Source organism: Cherax quadricarinatus, chromosome 72 (genome assembly GCF_038502225.1).
Source record: "Cherax quadricarinatus isolate ZL_2023a chromosome 72, ASM3850222v1, whole genome shotgun sequence".
Classification (NCBI taxonomy): domain Eukaryota; kingdom Metazoa; phylum Arthropoda; class Malacostraca; order Decapoda; family Parastacidae; genus Cherax; species Cherax quadricarinatus.
Window position 1 is genome coordinate 6,995,802 of NC_091363.1, and position 20,396 is coordinate 7,016,197.

General features: G+C 37.7%; 1 protein-coding gene and 1 long non-coding RNA gene across 5 annotated transcripts in view; one reads left to right on the forward strand and one right to left on the reverse strand.

Moving 5' to 3' along the window:
- The window catches only part of botv (exostosin like glycosyltransferase 3), a 39,228-nt gene extending 21,322 nt beyond the window's left edge, over positions 1-17,906 (forward strand). For all 4 annotated transcript variants that reach the window (XM_053800383.2, XM_053800384.2, XM_053800386.2 and 1 more), the window contains exons 5-12: positions 1-1,266; positions 1,468-1,809; positions 4,936-5,061; positions 12,011-12,138; positions 12,684-12,808; positions 13,490-13,638; positions 16,001-16,105; positions 16,688-17,906. In XM_053800383.2, the coding sequence (XP_053656358.1) occupies positions 1-1,266; positions 1,468-1,809; positions 4,936-5,061; positions 12,011-12,138; positions 12,684-12,808; positions 13,490-13,638; positions 16,001-16,105; positions 16,688-16,792 (2,346 nt within the window). In that variant the 3' untranslated portion in view covers positions 16,793-17,906. The remainder of the gene's footprint in view (positions 1,267-1,467; positions 1,810-4,935; positions 5,062-12,010; positions 12,139-12,683; positions 12,809-13,489; positions 13,639-16,000; positions 16,106-16,687) is intronic.
- Positions 438-20,396, reverse strand: part of LOC138854872 (uncharacterized) — a 27,880-nt gene continuing 7,921 nt past the window's right edge. The window contains exon 2 of the long non-coding RNA XR_011394023.1: positions 438-604. This is a non-coding gene — a long non-coding RNA (uncharacterized lncRNA). The remainder of the gene's footprint in view (positions 605-20,396) is intronic.

Below are 20,396 nucleotides of genomic sequence, written 5' to 3' on the forward strand. Positions count from 1 at the left end.
GCTCTTCTTAGTCAGCGTGAAGTATTTGAAAAGAATATGCCACAGATCGTTGCCCCACGGCGAATCACTGCCACTCATAAGGACAACATTCATCTACCTTTACCAAGCCCTCAGAGCATTTATCAATGTCGTATGCACAACTGCTTTGATTATTCAAGATGCTCTCTACTTTCAAATTTTCCGGTGTATTACTATGATGTTGATCAATACAGACTTGCATCTAATGATTTGGAAGCATTTGTAAAAATTACAGTGAAACAAGCATTAGGCTACAATGCTCAAGTTACTTCTGACCCAAATGAAGCCTGCATTTTTATTGTTTTAATGGGGGAGAGTGTTGGCTCATCTGTTGATAAAGTTAACTTAGAAGAGAATCTTCATAGTTTGCCTTACTGGAATGGGGATGGCCGTAACCACGTCCTTCTCAATCTCGGAAGGACATTTTACAGTAAAAATATTTTTGAAGGTGTCAACATTGCTCGAGCAATAACAGTTCAGTCTCACTTTTATTCTCATCAATATCGACCTGGGTTTGATCTGGTGACCCCTCCACTTCTTGGCCTTCCTGGTGGTGACCTTTGGCAAAACCTTCCCCCACTTGTGCCTGCAAAGAGGAAATATCTATTAGCATTTCAAGGAGAATTACCACGGCTAAGAAATTATTTGGATAAAGAAGAACACCCTCTGTCCAACAATCCTGAAATAAGAGAAGAAGTTGCAGTTGTTGAAGAGTTAATGCAGCTTGAGCATACTCACACAGATGACCACTTTATGTTACAATTTACTTGCCAAGGAAGTGGGGGATATGGAGACTTAGAGGAATGGCAAATGTGTGAAACTGAAAGCATGCGCACCCAGGTCCTTCGGGATTCCACATTTTCTTTAGTAATGGCACCTCTGTCATCTTCTGAAGTTACTACTATCACCTTACAGGCACGAATTTATGAAGCCATTAAATATGGAGCCATTCCTGTTATTCTGGGCAATCACATTGAGCTACCTCTAAGTGAAACCATTGATTGGCACAAATTAGCCCTTGTTTTGCCAAAAGCTCGTGTTACAGAGCTCCATTTTCTACTTCGGTCAGTGTCAGATGGGGACATTCTTTTCATGCGTCGTCAGGGTCGTCTGGTTTGGGAGCGATTCTTGGGGTCAACTCAGGTTTTAGTTGACTCTATTTTAGCAACACTGAGACAGAGACTCAATATTCCACCACTTTCAGCAGCTGAAGAACCTTCAGTCAGTGTCTTTAATGACTCTTTTGTGGTAAGTTAATTTAGATTTTTTTATTATATGAAATACCATATCTTTTTATGATGCTATGTCATTTCAAGAAGAATTCAAGTAAAATTTATTTAAAAAATAAGCCGTATCTGCTGTATGTCTTTGTTTACAGTGTATGTTTAATATACACAGCCTTTAGACAGTTCTTCAGTATTTATCTATAACTCACTCTGTCTCTTATAGCCTCTGAAAACTGATGCCAACATACCAGATCCTGACACAGATGAAAACCTTGGACCTATTGAGCCTCCATTTCCATCTACCGTTTTCACTCGTAACTACACCACCTCACTGTTGAACGGATATGAGATCTGGAATATTTGGGGTGACCCCTTCAACCTTTACCCTAATCTTCCTACAAATCCAATATTACCAACAGAAGCCAAATTCTCGGGCTCCAAGCTTGGATTTCGTCCAATCAATGGAGGTTCTGGAGGGTCTGGAAAGGAATTCAGCGAGAGTCTTGGTGGAAACTTACCCAAGGAGCAGTTTACAATTGTAATGTTGACATATGAAAGAGAACAGGTATGACTAATGGCATAGGAATTTAGGTAAACTTTACAGTTGACAAACTTTAATAAACAAATTTTGCATTAAAGTTCCCAAACTGTTTATTAAATGCTCTGTATATACTTGCTTTATAAGGCCTGTTTACCTAGGAAGGCACTACTGCCTTTTTGATATGCAAATGAAAATAATAGTCCATTTACTGTATTTCTCAGCACACTTGACAAGATTTTTTTTTCTTTTTTTTCTTTCTATTTCTTGAACATTGAGGTAGCAGATAAATTTTAATGACTTCAGCTTATCTTTAAATTCTCTCTTTCCTCTTCTTTTTCTTTATTCTGTAATTTTTCAATTCACAGCTTTTCTTTCTCAACCCATCTCTAAGTCTTGCCTTTATGCTGTCTATGGTTTCTTAGTTGACACTGATCTGCTACATCAGCTGTTAACTTCTTCCCCCTCCCTTCTCTGCTGACATACTACCAGTGATATCTTCACCGTTTCTCTCTACTATTTCTCATCTGCCAAGTAGCACTGAATGCCTCTTATTGATTTATTGCTTTTCTTGAATAATATAATAAATTTTATTATTATTATTATCACACTGGCCGATTCCCACCAAGGCAGAGTGGCCCGAAAAAGAAAAACTTTCACCATCATTCACTCCATCACTTTCTTGCCAGAAGGGTGCTTTACACTACAGTTTTTAAACTGCAGCATTAACACCCCTCCTTCAGAGTGCAGGCACTGTACTTCCCATCTCCAGGACTCAAGTCCGGCCTGCCGGTTTCCCTGAACCCCTTCATAAATGTTACTTTGCTCACACTCCAACAGCATGTCAAGTATTAAAAACCATTTGTCTCCATTCACTCCTATCAAACACGCTCACACATGCCTGCTGGAAGTCCAAGCCCCTCGCACACAAAACCACCTTTACCCCCTCCCTCCAACCTTTCCTAGGCCGACCCCTACCCCGCCTTCCTTCCACTACAGACTGATACACTCTTGAAGTCACTCTGTTTCGCTCCATTCTTTCTACATGTCCGAACCACCTCAACAACACTTCCTCAGCCCTCTGGACAACAGTTTTGGTAATCCCGCACCTCCTCCTAACTCCAAACTACGAATTCTCTGCATTATATTCACACCACACATTGCCCTCAGACATGACATCTCCACTGCCTCCAGCCTTCTCCTCGCTGCAACATTCATCACCCATGCTTCACACCCATATAGGAGCGTTGGTAAAACTATACTCTCATACATTCCCCTCTTTGCCTCCAAGGACAAAGTTCTTTGTCTCCACAGACTCCTAAGTGCACCACTCACCCTTTTCCCCTCATCAATTCTATGATTCACCTCATCTTTCATAGACCCATCCGCTGACACGTCCACTCCCAAATATATGAATACATTCACCTCCTCCATGCTCTCTCCCTCCAATCTGATATCCAATCTTTCATCACCTAATCTTTTTGTTAACCTCATAACCTTACTCTTTCCTGTATTCACTTTTAATTTTCTTCTTTTACATACCCTACCAAATTCATCCACCAATCTCTGCAACTTCTCTTCAGAATCTTCCAAGAGCACAGTGTCATCAGCAAAGAGCAACTGTGACAACTCCCACTTTATGTGTGATTCTTTATCTTTTAACTCCATGCCTCTTGCCAAGACCCTCGCATTTACTTCTCTTACAACCCCATCTATAAATATATTAAACAACCACAGTGACATCACACATCCTTGTCTAAGGCCTACTTTTACTGGGAAATAATTTCCCTCTTTCCTACATACTCTAACTTGAGCCTCACTATCCTCGTAAAAACTCTTCACTGCTTTCAGTAACCTACCTCCTATAATAAATAGCCTTACTAATTCTCTGGGAAAACAGGTTAGAATTCTTTCCTCTAGGTATGTGTAGTGTAGAAAGTGAGTAACTTGTGTGGTGCAAGCAGCTGATTGATATTTTTTCATCATATAATAACCACACCAAGGAAGAAGGAAATGTTGATCTTGAGCTGTTCAAATGAGTGTGGAAGCAGTAAAGTTGTTCACAAATTATTGATTGTTGATGTTAAGAATAACAAGAAGCTAGATGTCTTAACACACAACAAAATACAAAGGGTTGGGAGAGTTTGAATGAGAAGTTTTATATTGTAGTAAAAATAAAAAAATCCAGCATGTTTCACATGAATAATACTGAGGATGTCTTTAATTACTATGGCAATTTTTTATTCTATGTAATACCAAATTAAAGTTTAAGAAGTATAACAATGTTCAAAGTGGTCATAATACTGTAGTAATATGGTAATGTGTTGCATATTGAATTTATTGCATATCAATTGAAAGTACTAGAGAAGTTTATAAGATTTACCTGCTATCTTGCATGTTTGAGACATTGAGTAAGGACCAGTAATCCTGCACTCTAAAGCTGCCAACAGGCTTATATTTCACTGTCACGTGGAAAGGGAATTAGGGGAAATCATCTAGCTGGACTTAAGTTTTAGAAGTGGGAAGTACAATCCTTCAACTTCAAAAGTCAACTGGGAATATTGTAGTTTGGGGAGCCATTATTTGAACATGATGTCTGTGATCTTCTGGAAAGCTAGCCAAAGAGGAAGTGATGGTATACCTGTGACATAGCAGTGACCAGTTTTGAGGGCTGTTTTATCCTGCAGCCTGACCTGAAGCCAGGCTTCCCTGTTGACTGCTTGATCAACCAGGTTATTGCTACCAGCACCTTGCAGACTACTTAGCCTGCAAGTTGGTTGGAAAGCCATTATATTTAAAACATACAGTCTGTACAGTATATATATTTTTTTTAAATTTGACAGGAATATTTAGTGTGAAAATTGAGATACCGTAGGGCCCCAACTTACAGTAATGTGAATTACAGCAAGATAATCCATGGACACCTACAGACGCCCCAAAAAATGATGGAATACTGACAAAATAATTATTTTATGAATGATAACCTGAGTTATAAACATGTATGATAAATAACATTTCTTTATACTATCACATTTTGTAGGATAATTGAGTCAGGGTTACAAACAACTTGTTTGTATTTCGAAACACTGGAATGCAATTCATTTATGTGTTGGTGCCCTACTGTATATTTTCAGTTAATTCTTTATTTTTAAGGTATTGCTGAATTCTCTGGCTCGCCTGTATGGCTTGCCTTATCTAAACAAGGTGATTGTTGTATGGAATTCACCAAAGCCCCCACCAGAGGACTTGCGGTGGCCTGATATTAAGGTCCCAATCCAGGTCAGTATCTCACCGGATTTTAAGGAAATACTGTTAAAGCACATCACTGAAGAAATTTAATGAACTGAATCTTTGGTTTATTATCTGATGTTCTGCAATAATAATAATAATAATAAATGTTGAATTTCCATGAAGATACACCTGTGTTACAAAGATTGATTTACATTCGTTGTTTCTTCCGTCAGTATTTTGTAATGCTTTTAGAGCAAATTTCAACTAGGAGTAATACTATTAGAGCATAAAACCTCTGGTTATGGAGATCATTTTGGGCAGATTAAAACTAGAACTTTAAGCTGCTTGATATTGAGTAATTTAAAGTCAGATTACTGTAATTACTGCAGTTCAGTTTTGTCCTGAATACATCATGCTAGTTATTTAATAAAGATGACATTCATTATCTTATTTTCTCAATACTGTGCTGTACAGTACAGTACATTATAATTTTTTTTTTTTTAACAAGTCGGCCGTCTCCCACCAAGGCAGGGTGACCCAAAAAGAAAGAAAATCCCAAAAAAGAAAATACTTTCATCATCATTCAATACTTTCACCTCACTCATACATAATCACTGTCTTTGCAGAGGCGCTCAGATACGACAGTTTAGAAGTCCCTCCAAACTGTCAATATCCCAGACCCCTCCTTTAAAGTGCAGGCATTGTACTTCCCATTTCCAGGAGTCAAGTGCGGCTAAATCTATAATAACCGGTTTCCCTGAATCCCTTCACTAAATATTACCCTGCTCACACTCCAACAGCTCGTCAAGTCCCAAAAATCATTCGTCTCCATTTACTCCTATCTAACACGCTCACACACGCTTGCTGGAAGTCCAAGCCCCTCGTCCACAAAACCTTCTTTACCCCCTCCAAACTCGTCTACTAACCTTTGCAACTTTTCTTTAGAATCTCCCATAAGCATAGTATCATCAGCAAAAAGTAACTGTGTCAACTCCCATTTTGTACTTGATTCCCCATAATTTAATCCAATTCCTCTCCCCAACACCCTAGCATTTATTTCTTTTAAAACCCCATCTATAAATATACAGTGGACCCTCGACCAACGATGGCATCGATTAACGATAAATCCGACTAGCGATACATTTTAACGCAAAATTTTTGCCTCGACTAGCGCTAAAAAACTCGACCAACACTATTCGTTCCGTCTGAGACGCGTCCACTTCTGGCCAGTGTTTACAAGCCAGCCAGCCACCGCGGTCGCTTCCAAGCATACAATCGGAACATTTCATATTATCATAGCCTTTTTAGTGATTGCACCTGCAAAATAAGTCACCATGGGCCCCAAGAAAGCTTCTAGTGCCAACCCTACAGCAAAAAGGGTGAGAATTACTATGGATATGAAGAAAGAGATCATTGCTAAGTATGAAAGTGGAGTGCATGTCTCCGAGCTGGCCAGGTTGTACACAAAACCCCAATCAACAATCGCTACTATTGTGGCCAAGAAAACGGCAATCAAGGAAGCTGTTCTTGCCAAAGGTGCAACTATGTTTTCGAAACTGAGATCGCAAGTACTCGAAGATGTTGAGAGACTGTTATTGGTGTGGATAAACGAAAAACAGATAGCAGGAGATAGCATCTCTCAAGCGATCATATGTGAAAAGGCTAGGAAGTTGCATGACGATTTAATTAAAAAAATGCCAGCATGTGAAAAGGCTAGGAAGTTGCATGACAATTTAATTAAAAAAATGCCAGCAACTAGTGGTGATGTGAGTGAATTTAAGGCCAGCAAAGGTTGGTTTGAGAGATTTAAAGGGAAGGGAAGTAACCCTGGAAAAGGACTTGCCACCTCAAGTCCTAATGGAAGGGGATTCCCCTTCTAAACTCTAAGACCATCAACACTCTTCCCTCCTCCCATCTCATCAATCATCACCAGATCTTCAATAAAGGTAAGTGTCATGTAACTGTGCATGTCTTCTTCAGTTTGTGTGTATTAAAATTAATATTTCATGTGGTAAAAACAATTTTTTTTTCATACTTTGGGGTGTCCTACACGGATTAATTTGATTTCCATTATTTCTTATGGGGAAAATTAACTTGACTAACGATAATTTTGACTAACGATGAGCTCTCAGGAACGGATTAATAGCGTTAGTCGAGGGTCCACTGTATTAAACAACCATGGTGACATTACACATCCCTGTCTGGAAAGTAATCTCCCTCTCTCCTACACACCCTAACCTGAGCCTCACTATCCTTATAAAAGCTCTTTACAGCATTTAGTAACTTACTACCTATTCCATACACTTGCAACATCTGCCACATTGCTCCCCTATCCACTCTATCATGTGCCTTTTCTAAATCCATAAATGCAATGAAAACTTCCCTACCTTTATCTAAATACTGTTCACATATATGCTTCAATGTAAACACTTGATCTACACATCCCTACCCACTCTAAAACCTCCTTGCTCATCTGCAATCCTACTCTTTGTCTTATCTCTAATTCTTTCAATAATAACCCTACCATACACTTTACCTGGTATACTCAGTAAACTTCTTCTTCATTCTTTCAACAAACCGGCCGTATCCCACCAAGGCAGGGTGGCCCAAAAAGAAAAACAAAAGTTTATCTTTTCAAATTTAGTAATTTATACAGAAGGGGTTACTAGCCCCTTGCTCCTGGCATTTTAGTCACCTCTTACAACACACATGGCTTACGGAGGAAGAATTCTGTTCCACTTCCTCATGGAGACAAGAGGAAATAAACAAGAACAAGAACTAGAAAGAAAATAGCAGAAAACCCAGAGGGGTGTGTATATATATGCTTGTACATGTATGTATAGTGTGACCTAAATGTACGTAGAAGTAGCAAGACGTACCTGAAATCTTGCATGTTCATGAGACAGAAAAAAGGACACCAGAAATCCTACCATCATGTAAAACAATTACAGGCTTTTGTTTTACACTCACTTGGCAGGACGGTAGTACCTCCCTGGGCGGTTGTTGTCTACCAACCTTCTACCTATGACTCAGTAAACTTATTCCCCTATAATTTTTACAATCTCTTTTGTCCCCCTTCCCTTTATATAAAGGAACTATACACACACTCTGCCAATCCCTAGGTACCTTCCCCTCCTTCATACATTTCTTAAACAAAAATACCAACCACTCCGACACAATATCCCCTCCCTTGCTTTTAATATTTCTGTCATGACCCTGTCAGTTCCTGCTGCTTTACCTCCTTGCATTCTATGTAATGCCTCACGCACTTTCCCCACACTCACATCCTGCTGTTCTTCACTCCTAAAAAGATGTTATACCTCCCTGACCAGTGCACGAAATTACCACCTCCATTTCATCATCGACATTTAAAAGTTCCTCAAAATATTCCCGCCATCTCCCCATCTACTAACTCCCCTACTCTGTTTTTAACTGACAAATCCATTCGTTCCCTAGGCTTTCTTAACTTGTTTATCTCACTCCAAAATTTTTTCTTATTTTCAGCAAAACTTCTTGCCTCTCCCACTCTTTCATCTGCTCTTCTTTTGCACTCTCTCAGACCTGACGAGCTGTTGAAGTGTGAGCAAGGTAATATTTTGTGAAGGGATTCAGGGAAACTGGTTAGCCGGACTTGAGTCTTGGAGGTGGGAAGTGCAATGCCTGCACTTTAACCCTTAAACTGTCTTAACACAGATCTACGTTTGCACGCATAGCACTCCAAATGTAGATTGTTTTATTTTTCATTCCTTCAAATTTGGCACAGTAGGCTTGAGTTGCCTAGACATGAATGGATGGGTCTGTGCACTCAATGTGTGCACTATTAAAAAAATCTGGGAGCATTAGTACCTTGTGGGAGCATCAGTTCAATTGAGCGCCAGCTAGAGCAAATTGCATGGCAAACACCAGGGATTCACTGATGCCATGTCGCATTAACACTCCCATTTTAAGAGGAAAGTAAAAATAGGTTAGATAAATACATGAGTGAGTGTGGGTGGGTGTGAGTTGGACCTGACTAGCTTGTGGTACTAGGTCTGATGTCATGCTCCTTCCTTCAGTGGATGTGACCTAACTTGGTGGGTCAATGGTCTAAGCTGGGGGGGGGGGACATGTACCTGCCTTGCATGGGCCAGCAGGCCTGCTGCAGTGTTCCTTTCTTATGTTCTTGTGTATTTGGCAGGCTGGCCGGCTGACTTGCTTTGGCTGTCTCTCTGTCTATATATTTATCTGTCTATCTATATCTCTGTCTCACATGTACACATAAGTACAGTTATTATACATAGTGTAAATTACCTAGGATAATCCAAAAAATTCAGGCAAAGATAGACAGATAGATAGATAGACAGACAGAAAGACAGAAACATGTGTGTGTATGTATCAGTGAAAACAAACAAAGCCAGGGTTCCCCGAGCACCCATTTATCAAATGTCACCGAGCTAATAACAGATGTGGAAATTAAATCACCTGCATGTACCTCAACATTACATTCATACAAGTAATCTCATTGGGAGGCGACAACCATATATTGTTTACAGTAGTTACCCCATGTAGACGTGTGAGAAAACTTAAGTCACCTATGGTCGCTGCAAGTGACCCCTTCGACCTCACAAATCTTATCCACATCCAACCTAGACCAGTACCATAGATTAAGATTGGATAACACCAATAGGCATGGCGTTACAAATAAGTTGTGGACTGTATGTATAAATTGGACCGATTAGAAAAGGTGGGAAGGGGTTACATGTGAACATAACGAGACTGCCACTTACCAGATTTTCTCTGGTGGTCACTTGATGTAGCTGGATCACCCACAACTTATCATTATAACATACCTAACTGGCCAGTATCAGTTTGCTATAAATAGAAAGGTTACTTAACTGTGGGTGGTTGATGCTCCTTATTTCCTCCATACACCATCTCATTTCGATGTCCTGCTACACCGATACAGTTCTTATTCCAGCAGGACGAGGTATCCGTTGGCTTGCTCCGATTTAGGAGCCGTGACTCTGTAAAACCTCCATGGACCAGGATCACAAGGTTAACATGTGCTCACTCACTCGGGGAATGGCGGCTCATATCACTTCAACCATTCCTTAACTTAGTGTTATTATCACTGATTTCACTACATTTCACAAGACAACTTAACGTCTCATGAGTTTTACACACATTAGAGGTCGCTCCATTAAGATCTGAGCTCGATGAGCGTCGATTAAATAGTCTGGTAATCTTCCCCCTGAACACTCGTCATGACGTGCCCTATCGGACCCACTATTTACTAATTTTACCACCTGGTTATAGTGGTCCCGAAAATTACGTTCCTTCACTCTTCATTAGGAACAGTTACAACACTTCCTATTATGAAGTGGGACCACTAATCACATTTTGACCGTCAGAACTGCCAATTTCCTGGTTCCATGTTAACTAGCCCAGTCTCCCAGGTCTATATCCCCAACGAGACTCCCGATGCCCCATCTTGACCTCCCCTCTGCCCATCGGCGCAGGTGCAGAGGTTCCCTGTTGGTTCTCTTCCATTTTCAAATACATTTTTTGTCCAACATGAACACATTAAACACCTATTAGGCACTATAGCTTCGGAAAATTAAATATTTTCCACAACAGATGTCATAACACCATTCTTCAAGGAGTGTGATACACATATACTCCAGGCAGGCAGAAAGATAAGCAGAGACAGACAGACAGACAGGCAGGCAGGCAGATAGATAGGCAGACAGACAGACAGATAAATAGACAGAGAGACAAGATATGTTTGCGTGTAAGTGATAACAAATACAGCGAAGGTTAGCTGGAGCTGTGGGCATTTATCAAATGTCACTGGGCTATCAACAGTATAGGGATGCCTTTCATAACAACATGCTTCAAGGTATACACCAGAGTATCTAAAACATTGCTGGGACCTATAAATACTTTGTATATAGTATTTCTAGACAATAGTAAATAACCCAAGCAGGTGTAAATGTTCACCTGTCAATGTGATTGTGACTATTTGAGCACTATTTCAGTACCTAATATTAGTGTCAGAACAAAGATTGGCTATGAAATTACAAGAACTATTATAAATTGTAATTATCAGAACAAAAAAATTATGTAAATTAAAATAAAAACGAGAAAAAAAAGGTATATCGGCAACACTTCTGCAAGCGGCAGGAGTTGATGTTGCCGACAGGTGAGCATCCAGAGCCAACTTCACGGTCTTATATCTTGGTAAGTACTGACTAAACATTTTTTTTAATCCTATAGCATGTAGATAAATATGCTCTTCATTTTAAAAGAAAAAAGCTATTTTTATTATTTTTCAAAATACAGTGGACCCCCGGTTAACGATATTTTTTCATTCCAGAAGTATGTTCAGGTGCCAGTACAGACCGAATTTGTTCCCATAAGGAATATTGTGAATTAGATTAGTCCATTTCAGACCCCCAAACATACACGTACAAACGCACTTACATAAATACACTTACATAATTGGTCGCATTGGGAGGTGATCGTTAAGCGGGGGTCCACTGTATTTGGAGTGCCACGTGAGTGAATGTAGATCTACGTTTGGACAGTTTAACCCTTAAACTGTCCAAACGTAGATCTACATTCACGTGCGTAGTGCTCCGACCTTTATTTTCCACATTTGAAAGCATGTAAAAAAAACAGATCTACGTTCGGAGCCCCCTGCATGTGAAAGTAGATCTACGTTTGGACAGTTTAAGGGTTAAAGGAGGGGTTTGGGATATTGACTGTTTGGAATGACATCTGTACTGTCATATCTGAGTGCCTCTGCAAAGACAGTGATTATGTATGAATGATGGTGAAAGCATTTCTTTTTTGGGTCACCCTGCTCAGTGGGAGACGGGCAACATGTTAAAAAAACTAGTACTTATTTTCTAACTTTAAACAATAAAATTAAATTAGTAATTATTTTTAACCATTTCAGAGAATTTTTTTTTATAGAGAAGTGGGAGGGATGTTGATGGTCATTTTGTGATTGCAGGTGATAAGAGCAGAGCGTAACAGCCTTAACAACCGTTTCCTACCTTATTCAGAAATAGAGACAGAAGCTGTGCTGTCTGTGGACGATGATGCTCACTTGCGCCATGACGAGATTGTGTTTGGGTTTAGGTCAGTATGTATATAATTCATTTTAGTAAGCTGTTATTTTTTTTTTTTTTTGTGTGCAAGAATGATGCAGTACTGTAATTTCATTTGTTATAATATTTAAATATCTCTTTGACTTGTATTGAGCTTAAAATGTTTTTTGTACTTGTAGTTACCACTAGTTGTTTTAATTATTGCTGCTGTCCTTTAGCACACACACTTCATGAATGCTTATTGCCCTTGCAGTCTTAAGTTAGGCTTAAGCTTGCTCAAAATGCTCTGCATAACTATGAATTTTCAACATGCACTAAAGTGTCACCCATTTCTGTATAAACAATATGTCATGTTGAAATAAACTTATTGGTATTTGTAGTTGGTTGAAATAATTAGGGAAGATTATTATTATTATTATAATCAAGGGGGAAGCGCTAAACCCGGAAGATTATACAGCATTAGGGAAGATTCTCCATATGTACAAGCTTCAAGGTGTCAAAAATGTACAGTATATGTTATATCTTTTTTAAATCTTGTAAATGATAGGTTATTGATAATTAAGTGTCACTTTTAAGAGTATGGAGAGAAGAGAGAGACCGAATTGTGGGGTTCCCTGGTCGATATCATGCGTGGGACTTGAACTATGGTGGTTGGCTCTACAACTCCAACTACTCCTGTGAACTCTCCATGGTATTAACAGGTAAAAGTTATTCTGGGTTTACTGGAAATTTTGTTTAAGGTTTTATATTCATTATATATAAATTTTGTAATCCTGAAGATGTTTAAATTTTGCTATCTTTTGAAAGTATTGAAGGGTATACCGTATTTTATGGTCTACTGTATTTCATGGTGAACAAGACTCTGGTGTCCAGGATGCCCCCCAATTCTGATTGGCTAAGTTTTGAAAAAAAAAATGTGTAAATGGTACTTTGGCCTCCAAGATGCTGGGTAAATTTTCAAGACTTATTTTGGGAGAAAAATAGCATCTTTGATGCCATAAAATACAGTAGTTGACAGACTGGTTATCATTCTGGTACACAATAATAGTCACAAGTTCATTTCCTGTTGTGAGACCATCCACCAGCATCCACTCATCCTTCATGTAAATGGAGAGACTACAGTACTGCAGCTCATTATTTTACACATTTTCCAGTGCCCTGATATGCTTAATAAATGTCCCAATTACCACATGTATATTTTTCTTACATACTGTAGAATTTGATGGTATGAACTATGGTAATGGTTTAATAAGACATGTGAACAAACACTAAAACATATTCTAATAAACATGTCCTGTGTTTACCCATGAGTCTTTTAAAATCATAGGATTTGATATTTTTATATCTTTTTTTTTATTGTACCTATACTTTCTTTATTGTAGGTGCTGCCTTTTTTCACAAATATTATGCCAGCATGTATTCTCATGTGATGCCACAAGCCATACGAGACAAAGTGGATGAATATGTGAATTGTGAAGACATTGCCATGAACTTTCTAGTCTCACATATAACAAGAAAACCACCTGTCAAGGTAAGAGTGCTCAAAGATGTCATCTGATTTTTTTTTGCTTTTATTTTTTGTTTTTTGCCTCAATGAACATTTTTCACCGACTTAAGGTGACATAAAAGAGGAAAAACATTCACTGTCATCACACTGTATGGTGTCTGCATGGTGCTACACCATGTAATATCCACATGGTGTCATATCATGTAATATCTACACAATGGTGTAGCACCATGTAATATCTACATGGTGCTACACCATGTAGATATTATATGGTACCACACCATGTAGATATTACATGGTGCTACACTATGTAGATATTATGTGGTGCTACACCATGTAATATTGACATGGTGCCACACCATATAATATCCACAAGGTGCTACACCACATGATGCTCATATAGTGCCACACTATGTGATACCCACATAGTGCCACACTATGCAATGCCCACATAGTGCTAAACCACATGGTACTCATATAGTGCCAAGATGGTGTATACCATAGTGCCACACTACTTGATACCCACTTGGTAACACACCAACAGGATTCCAGGCCAATGTGTTGACTTAGTTTGCAACCTTCCTATGACATGACCTGATCTGATAGCTGCTTAAATGTCCAAACCAGTGACCCAACTAGAGGAATTGGATCCAAGTACAATTTTTTTGTTTTTTTAAACTCAGAGGATTAAAAAGGAAATAGTCGGTGACCATTCCAAAACGGGCTTAGAAACAGCAGTCTGGTTAGAAGATTGGACTAGGGGGACTTGCCTTGAAGCTGGGTCATTATTATTTTTATTTGGGGTGGCATTAAGGAGGTGCTAATAAAGACTATGGGGGTTGAACCCCCCTCTTGCCTTCCCTTGGAGCTGCCACTAGAAATAGGGGGTACTACAGTGGTACCTTGACTTACGAGTGGCCCAACTTACGAGTTTCCAGAGTTATGAGCCATTGCTCGGTCGATTTTTTACTTTGAGTTGCGAGCCAGAGTCCGAGTTATGATAAAAAAAAAATATTTACTTAAAATGACATTTGGCAAGAACCCTGGCCTAAATGGCACAACGAAAGGTGGTTTTGGGACTTGGTACTTATAAAACAATGCTAGTGCGATGTTCTCACTGGAGGTAATCATGTAATTATCTTTAGTTATTCTACAAAAAAATAAAGTTGCTAAGTTTTTAACATTTGCAAAATGTCTTGCCCTTTACTCTCACACAAATTGCAAAATATTTGGAATATATGTATTTCTAATATTCCACAAGCCAATTGTAAACAATCTTGTAAGTCAAGTTACCACTGAATTCTAAAATTTATAATAGGATTAAAATCATATGCCATATCACATCAAAACACTGAAGTGATGGAACAAAAAATTTATTGCTTTGGTATCACTGATGTCCTTGTTGAATTTATCCTAGTTATTTTAAAAACTTTTATGACATTTTTTGGTTGAAAAGCTCAGAATCATCATACTTGCTTTACTCTTGAAAGTTTGTTTTGAACAGTTTTCTATGAAAGAGGTAGTGTATGTAAAGCAAATTATGCTTAACAAAAATTTATTGTGTGCGTATTTATAATTCAAGCTAGTAATTGTTTTACATGATGGTAGGATTGCTGGTGTCCTTTTTTCTGTCTCATAAACATGCAAGATTTCAGGTATGTCTTGCTACTTCTACTTACACTTAGGTCACACTGCACATACAAGTACAAGCATATACATACACACCCCTCTGGGTTTTCTTCTGTTTCTTTCTAGTTCTTATTCTTGTTTATTTCCTCTTATCTCCATGGGGAAGTGGAACAGAATTCTTCCTCCGTAAGCCATGCGTGTTGTAAGAGACGACTAAAATGCCGGGAGCAAGGGGCTAGTAACCCCTTCTCTTGTATAAATTACTAAATTTAAAAAGAGAAACTTTCGTTTTTCTTTTTGGGCCACCCTGCCTTGGTGGGATATGGCCGGTTTGTTGAAAAAAAAAAAAACACATGCAAGATTTCAGATATATCTTGCTACTTCTACTTACACTTAGGTCACACTACACATGCATGTACAAGCATATATATACACACCCCTCTGGGTTTTCTTCCATTTTCTTATTGGTTCTTGTTCTTGTTTATTTACGCTTATCTCCATGGGAAAGTGAAACAGAATTCTTCCTCAGTAAGCCATGCATGTCGTAAGAGGTGACTAAAATGCCAGGAGCAAGGGGCTAGTAACCCCTACTCCTGTATATATCACTAAATTTCAAAGGAGAGAGTTTCGCTTTTTCTTTTGGGCCACCCTGCCTCAGTGGGATATGGCCAGTTTGTTGAAAGATGATGATTTATAATTCAAATGGCATTATTTTTAAATAACATGTTAAATAAATTGGTGCCCCATCAATTTGCAGGTTACTTCACGTTGGACATTTCGCTGTCCTGGTTGCCCAGTTTCCTTGTCTGAAGATGACTCGCATTTTACAGAGCGTCATAGTTGCATAAACTTCTTTACTCAGGTGAGTTCTTTGTACTCTCGATGCAAATCTTTCTTTCAACATGAGTTATATTCTGGTAGATTTGAACACTTCCTAGTTATGTTCAGCCACCTTGTTGCCAGATGTACATATCAGGCTTTTTTATATACTACTTAGATACAGTTGATGTCTTTTCTTATTTTACTTTGTAAATTAATTAAAAAATGCAAGTGTCACAGTTCACCTTATTGCTAATGAAGGAAATTGACATAGAAATATAGATACAGGTTTTTCTTGTTTTATGCAGGAGATGCATTTCAGATCCATGGCAGCTATATTAAGCTCCATGGTGCCATTAACACTTAATTGTGCACAATATAAATCTTTTATGTGCTTTGCAAGTTGCAGCAATTGTTCTATTAGTAATTCTGTATGCATTTTGCATATAGAATTACTAATAGAAATAGGACAACATATAATAGTGATTTCAAATAAAGTGAGGGAAACCTGTACTATACTGAATAGCATAAATTCCCATTAAGGGTTTGTCCTGCTTGAGTAACTTTATTTTAATTGCAGCAAATATAAATTAGTTTAACTGACAATCACTGTCTTTTGTTTCAGGTTTATGGCTATAACCCTCTTCTAAATACACAATATCGTGTGGACTCTGTTCTCTTTAAGACAAGACTTCCACATGATAAACAAAAGTGCTTTAAGTTTATATGAGAATTAACTTTTATATTAATAGAAACTTTCAGGATACTTGCTGAGTAATGAATTAATGTAATTCTTACTTTACTACATCTCATTTTATGTTATTTTTTTGTATTCATGACCTGTGAATGATAATAAATTTATTGTTGTTTAAATGGCTGTCCATATTTAAATAACAGTAGTTTTATGTAACATTTGTTGAAACTGAATCTTCATGTAAAATATCAAGTAATTCATGTCTTATTTTAAATGTTTCAAAACTTTAAATATTTTAATGACTTATTGTAAAACTGATAATTTCAAATGGATAGATGGATATGTGCCTCTGGCAGGACAGTGATAGTGTGAATGATGGTGAAAGTGTTTCTCCACTGAGGCAGGGTGACCCAAAAAAGAAACACTTTCACCATCATTCAACACATTCACCATCATTCACACATAATCACTGTCTTTGCAGAGGTGCCCAAATATGACAATTTAAATGTCACTCCAAACATGTGCTCATCTCTTTGTACTCTTCTGTTTCTGGCTGCAGGTAGGTGTGTGTGTGTGTGTGTGTGCTCACATACTCACCTTATTTTTGGTGCAGGAGTCAGGTCACAGATCCTGGCCCAGTGTGTGTGTGTGTATGTCTGTCTGTCTGTTTGCTTGTGTGTGTCTGTCTGTCTGCCTGTACTCTGCATGTATGTGTGTGTCTATCTGTGAAAGAGAGATTGTTTGCTCTCAGGATAAATTTTTATAGTTTCTAACATTAATGTAACCTTGCCATGAATTTGGATATTGTAGAAAATGTTTATTTTGCAGTGCAGTAAACATTATGTATGATTGTTAAATGTTGGAGTGCCTGGCATTGTATACAGTTTATATTGAAAATTAATTTAAGTAATTTTTAGCTGTTAAATTGGTACCAGGTTTGTACCATATATGACATATGTAAATTTTATATTAAAAGATTATATTGTTACCAGTGAATTGTTAGCTAAAACAGTTATTATATTTTAATAACAGTGTGTTTAAATAATTTATAGGACTACAATTCTTAATGCTTTGGGGCCAGAATATTATGTAAGCGATTGTAAATTGATGTGGATGTTTATTAATACAATGAAAATGGGAAAACAAATGATATACTGTTTTAGTATTATTATTGTACCTAAAATTGTTTGGGTGCTCTTAATAAAGTAAGGAAGTTGTTAAAACAGCACAATCCTCATGTGAGTTCTTGATTACCTACAATCTATTATTAATCACAACAATAAAAGTTGTCCACTCTCTGCCATACGATCTCTGTAAAAAGCCACTTTTGTTGGAGGGGAAAGGGATTGAAGTCTTGAAGTTTTTGATGGGTTCACAAAAAATGTCAGTGAAGCTTCTGCTGAGGAGATGGTTTTAAGAGCTGCCACTACTTTTCCCCATAAATAAAAACTTATTGAAAGCAGAGGCTCAGTGTTGATCCACCTTAATCATTTTGCTGATTTTGATTTACTATACTAGTGTGAGGCAAGCTGGAGATGCAACATTTTTAGTCCTGTAGGAGCTAGAAAATGTCTGATAATTTCTTTGGTACAGTATATAATCTAAAAATAATTTTATTTCCCTAAAAGATGCATTAGAATTACAATAGCAGGTTAACAATTAACAATAAATGGTTATGCTTAGCATGTCTATTAGTTTAAAACTAGGGTGAATGCTAAAAATATAAAAATACAAATTATAGTGGACATTGTATATAAAATTATACACTGGTAATGTGTACTATACGTATTACAAATTTTAGCTAATATTGTGCATTTAGTGAAAGACATTAAATTAAGATTCAGTGTTAAAGTTAAATTTATTTTCAAAATAAAAAAAAAAAAAATATGGAAGTAATATTGTAACTACAGTTAGAGATATTATATAAAAAAAAAAAGAAAGGGAACATGGTATAATTTATAACTGGGATGTAAAATGCATATAGTAATGACAATTTAAGGAATTATACTAGAAATTGTTTCAGGCTAAATGTTTAGTACACTTTTATTTTTTTTTAATTCATTAAGAAAGTCACAATTTTTTTACTTTATCTGACAAGTTATTCCATATTTTTTCACCCTTTTATTTGCATTGCTTTTATAGAGGTTCAGGCAGAAATGAGGAATATCAAAAAGGTATTTGTTCTGAGTGATTTGCAAATCACAGCATATTTATACAGTACTTCATCAGGGGCCACGTTTCTTTTTCTTTCTTTATATGGAATTATAAAATTAAAACCAGGAGGGTGATTCAGAATGGCACTAATAGCAGGCTGGACCTTTCTATCTAGAGCTAGCCATTTTCTGTTATCACCAGACAAAGGCAGGTGTTTAAAAATAGACCCACCATCTTCAAAGCACTGACATTTTATCAACCACTTAAGCAAGATCCCAGCAACATATTTTCCAAGTCACAGTACTGTCATAAACACTAACCTTTCTCACCCACCTCTGTTCTCACTTCTGATTCCTCTGAATAATGTCTTTGGGCCTCAGATGTGGACAAAAGTTTTGAATTTCAGTTCATCTGAGTGTGTACTGAGTTATCTTAAATTTACCTATGGACTCCTGGCCTAGGCCAACAAATCCTCTCATTCTTTACATTAAATGATTGGGTACTTATTTGTTGTAGACATGACATTTCACAGCCAACAGTCAACCAAATCTGGAAACTAGGTAACCCTATAACAGTTCAACATCATATCCAATACAATTTAGTTTGCTGGCTTGTCCTTTTACCTCTGATGTTGGTAATTCCATTATCATACAGTGCTGATTGCTCCACATAGATTTAGAGCCTTACATTAATATACTGTATTGTAATAATTGTAATAATGGGAGATTCTAAAGAAAAATTGCAAAGGTTAATAGATGAGTTTGAGAATGTGTGTAAAGGTAGAAAGTTGAAAGTGAACATAGAAAAGAGTAAGGTGATGAGGGTATCAAATGATTTAGACAAAGAAAAATTGGATATCAAATTGGGGAGGAGGAGTATGGAAGAAGTGAATGTTTTCAGATACTTGGGAGTTGACGTGTCGGCGGATGGATTTATGAAGGATGAGGTTAATCATAGAATTGATGAGGGAAAAAAGGTGAGTGGTGCGTTGAGGTATATGTGGAGTCAAAAAACATTATCTATGGAGGCAAAGAAGGGAATGTATGAAGGCATAGTAGTACCAACACTCTTATATGGATGTGAAGCTTGGGTGGTAAATGCAGCAGCGAGGAGACGGTTGGAGGCAGTGGAGATGTCCTGTCTAAGGGCAATGTGTGGTGTAAATATTATGCAGAAAATTCGGAGTGTGGAAATTAGGAGAAGGTGTGGAGTTAATAAAAGCATTAGTCAGAGGGCAGAAGAGGGGTTGTTGAGGTGGTTTGGTCATTTAGAGAGAATGGATCAAAGTAGAATGACATGGAAAGCATATAAATCTATAGAGGAAGGAAGGAGGGGTAGGGGTCGTCCTCGAAAGGGTTGGAAAGAGGGGGTAAAGGAGGTTTTGTGGGCGAGGGGCTTGGACTTCCAGCAAGCGTGCATGAGCGTATTAGATAGGAGTGAATGGAGACGAATGATACTTGGGACCTGACGATCTGTTGGAGTGTGA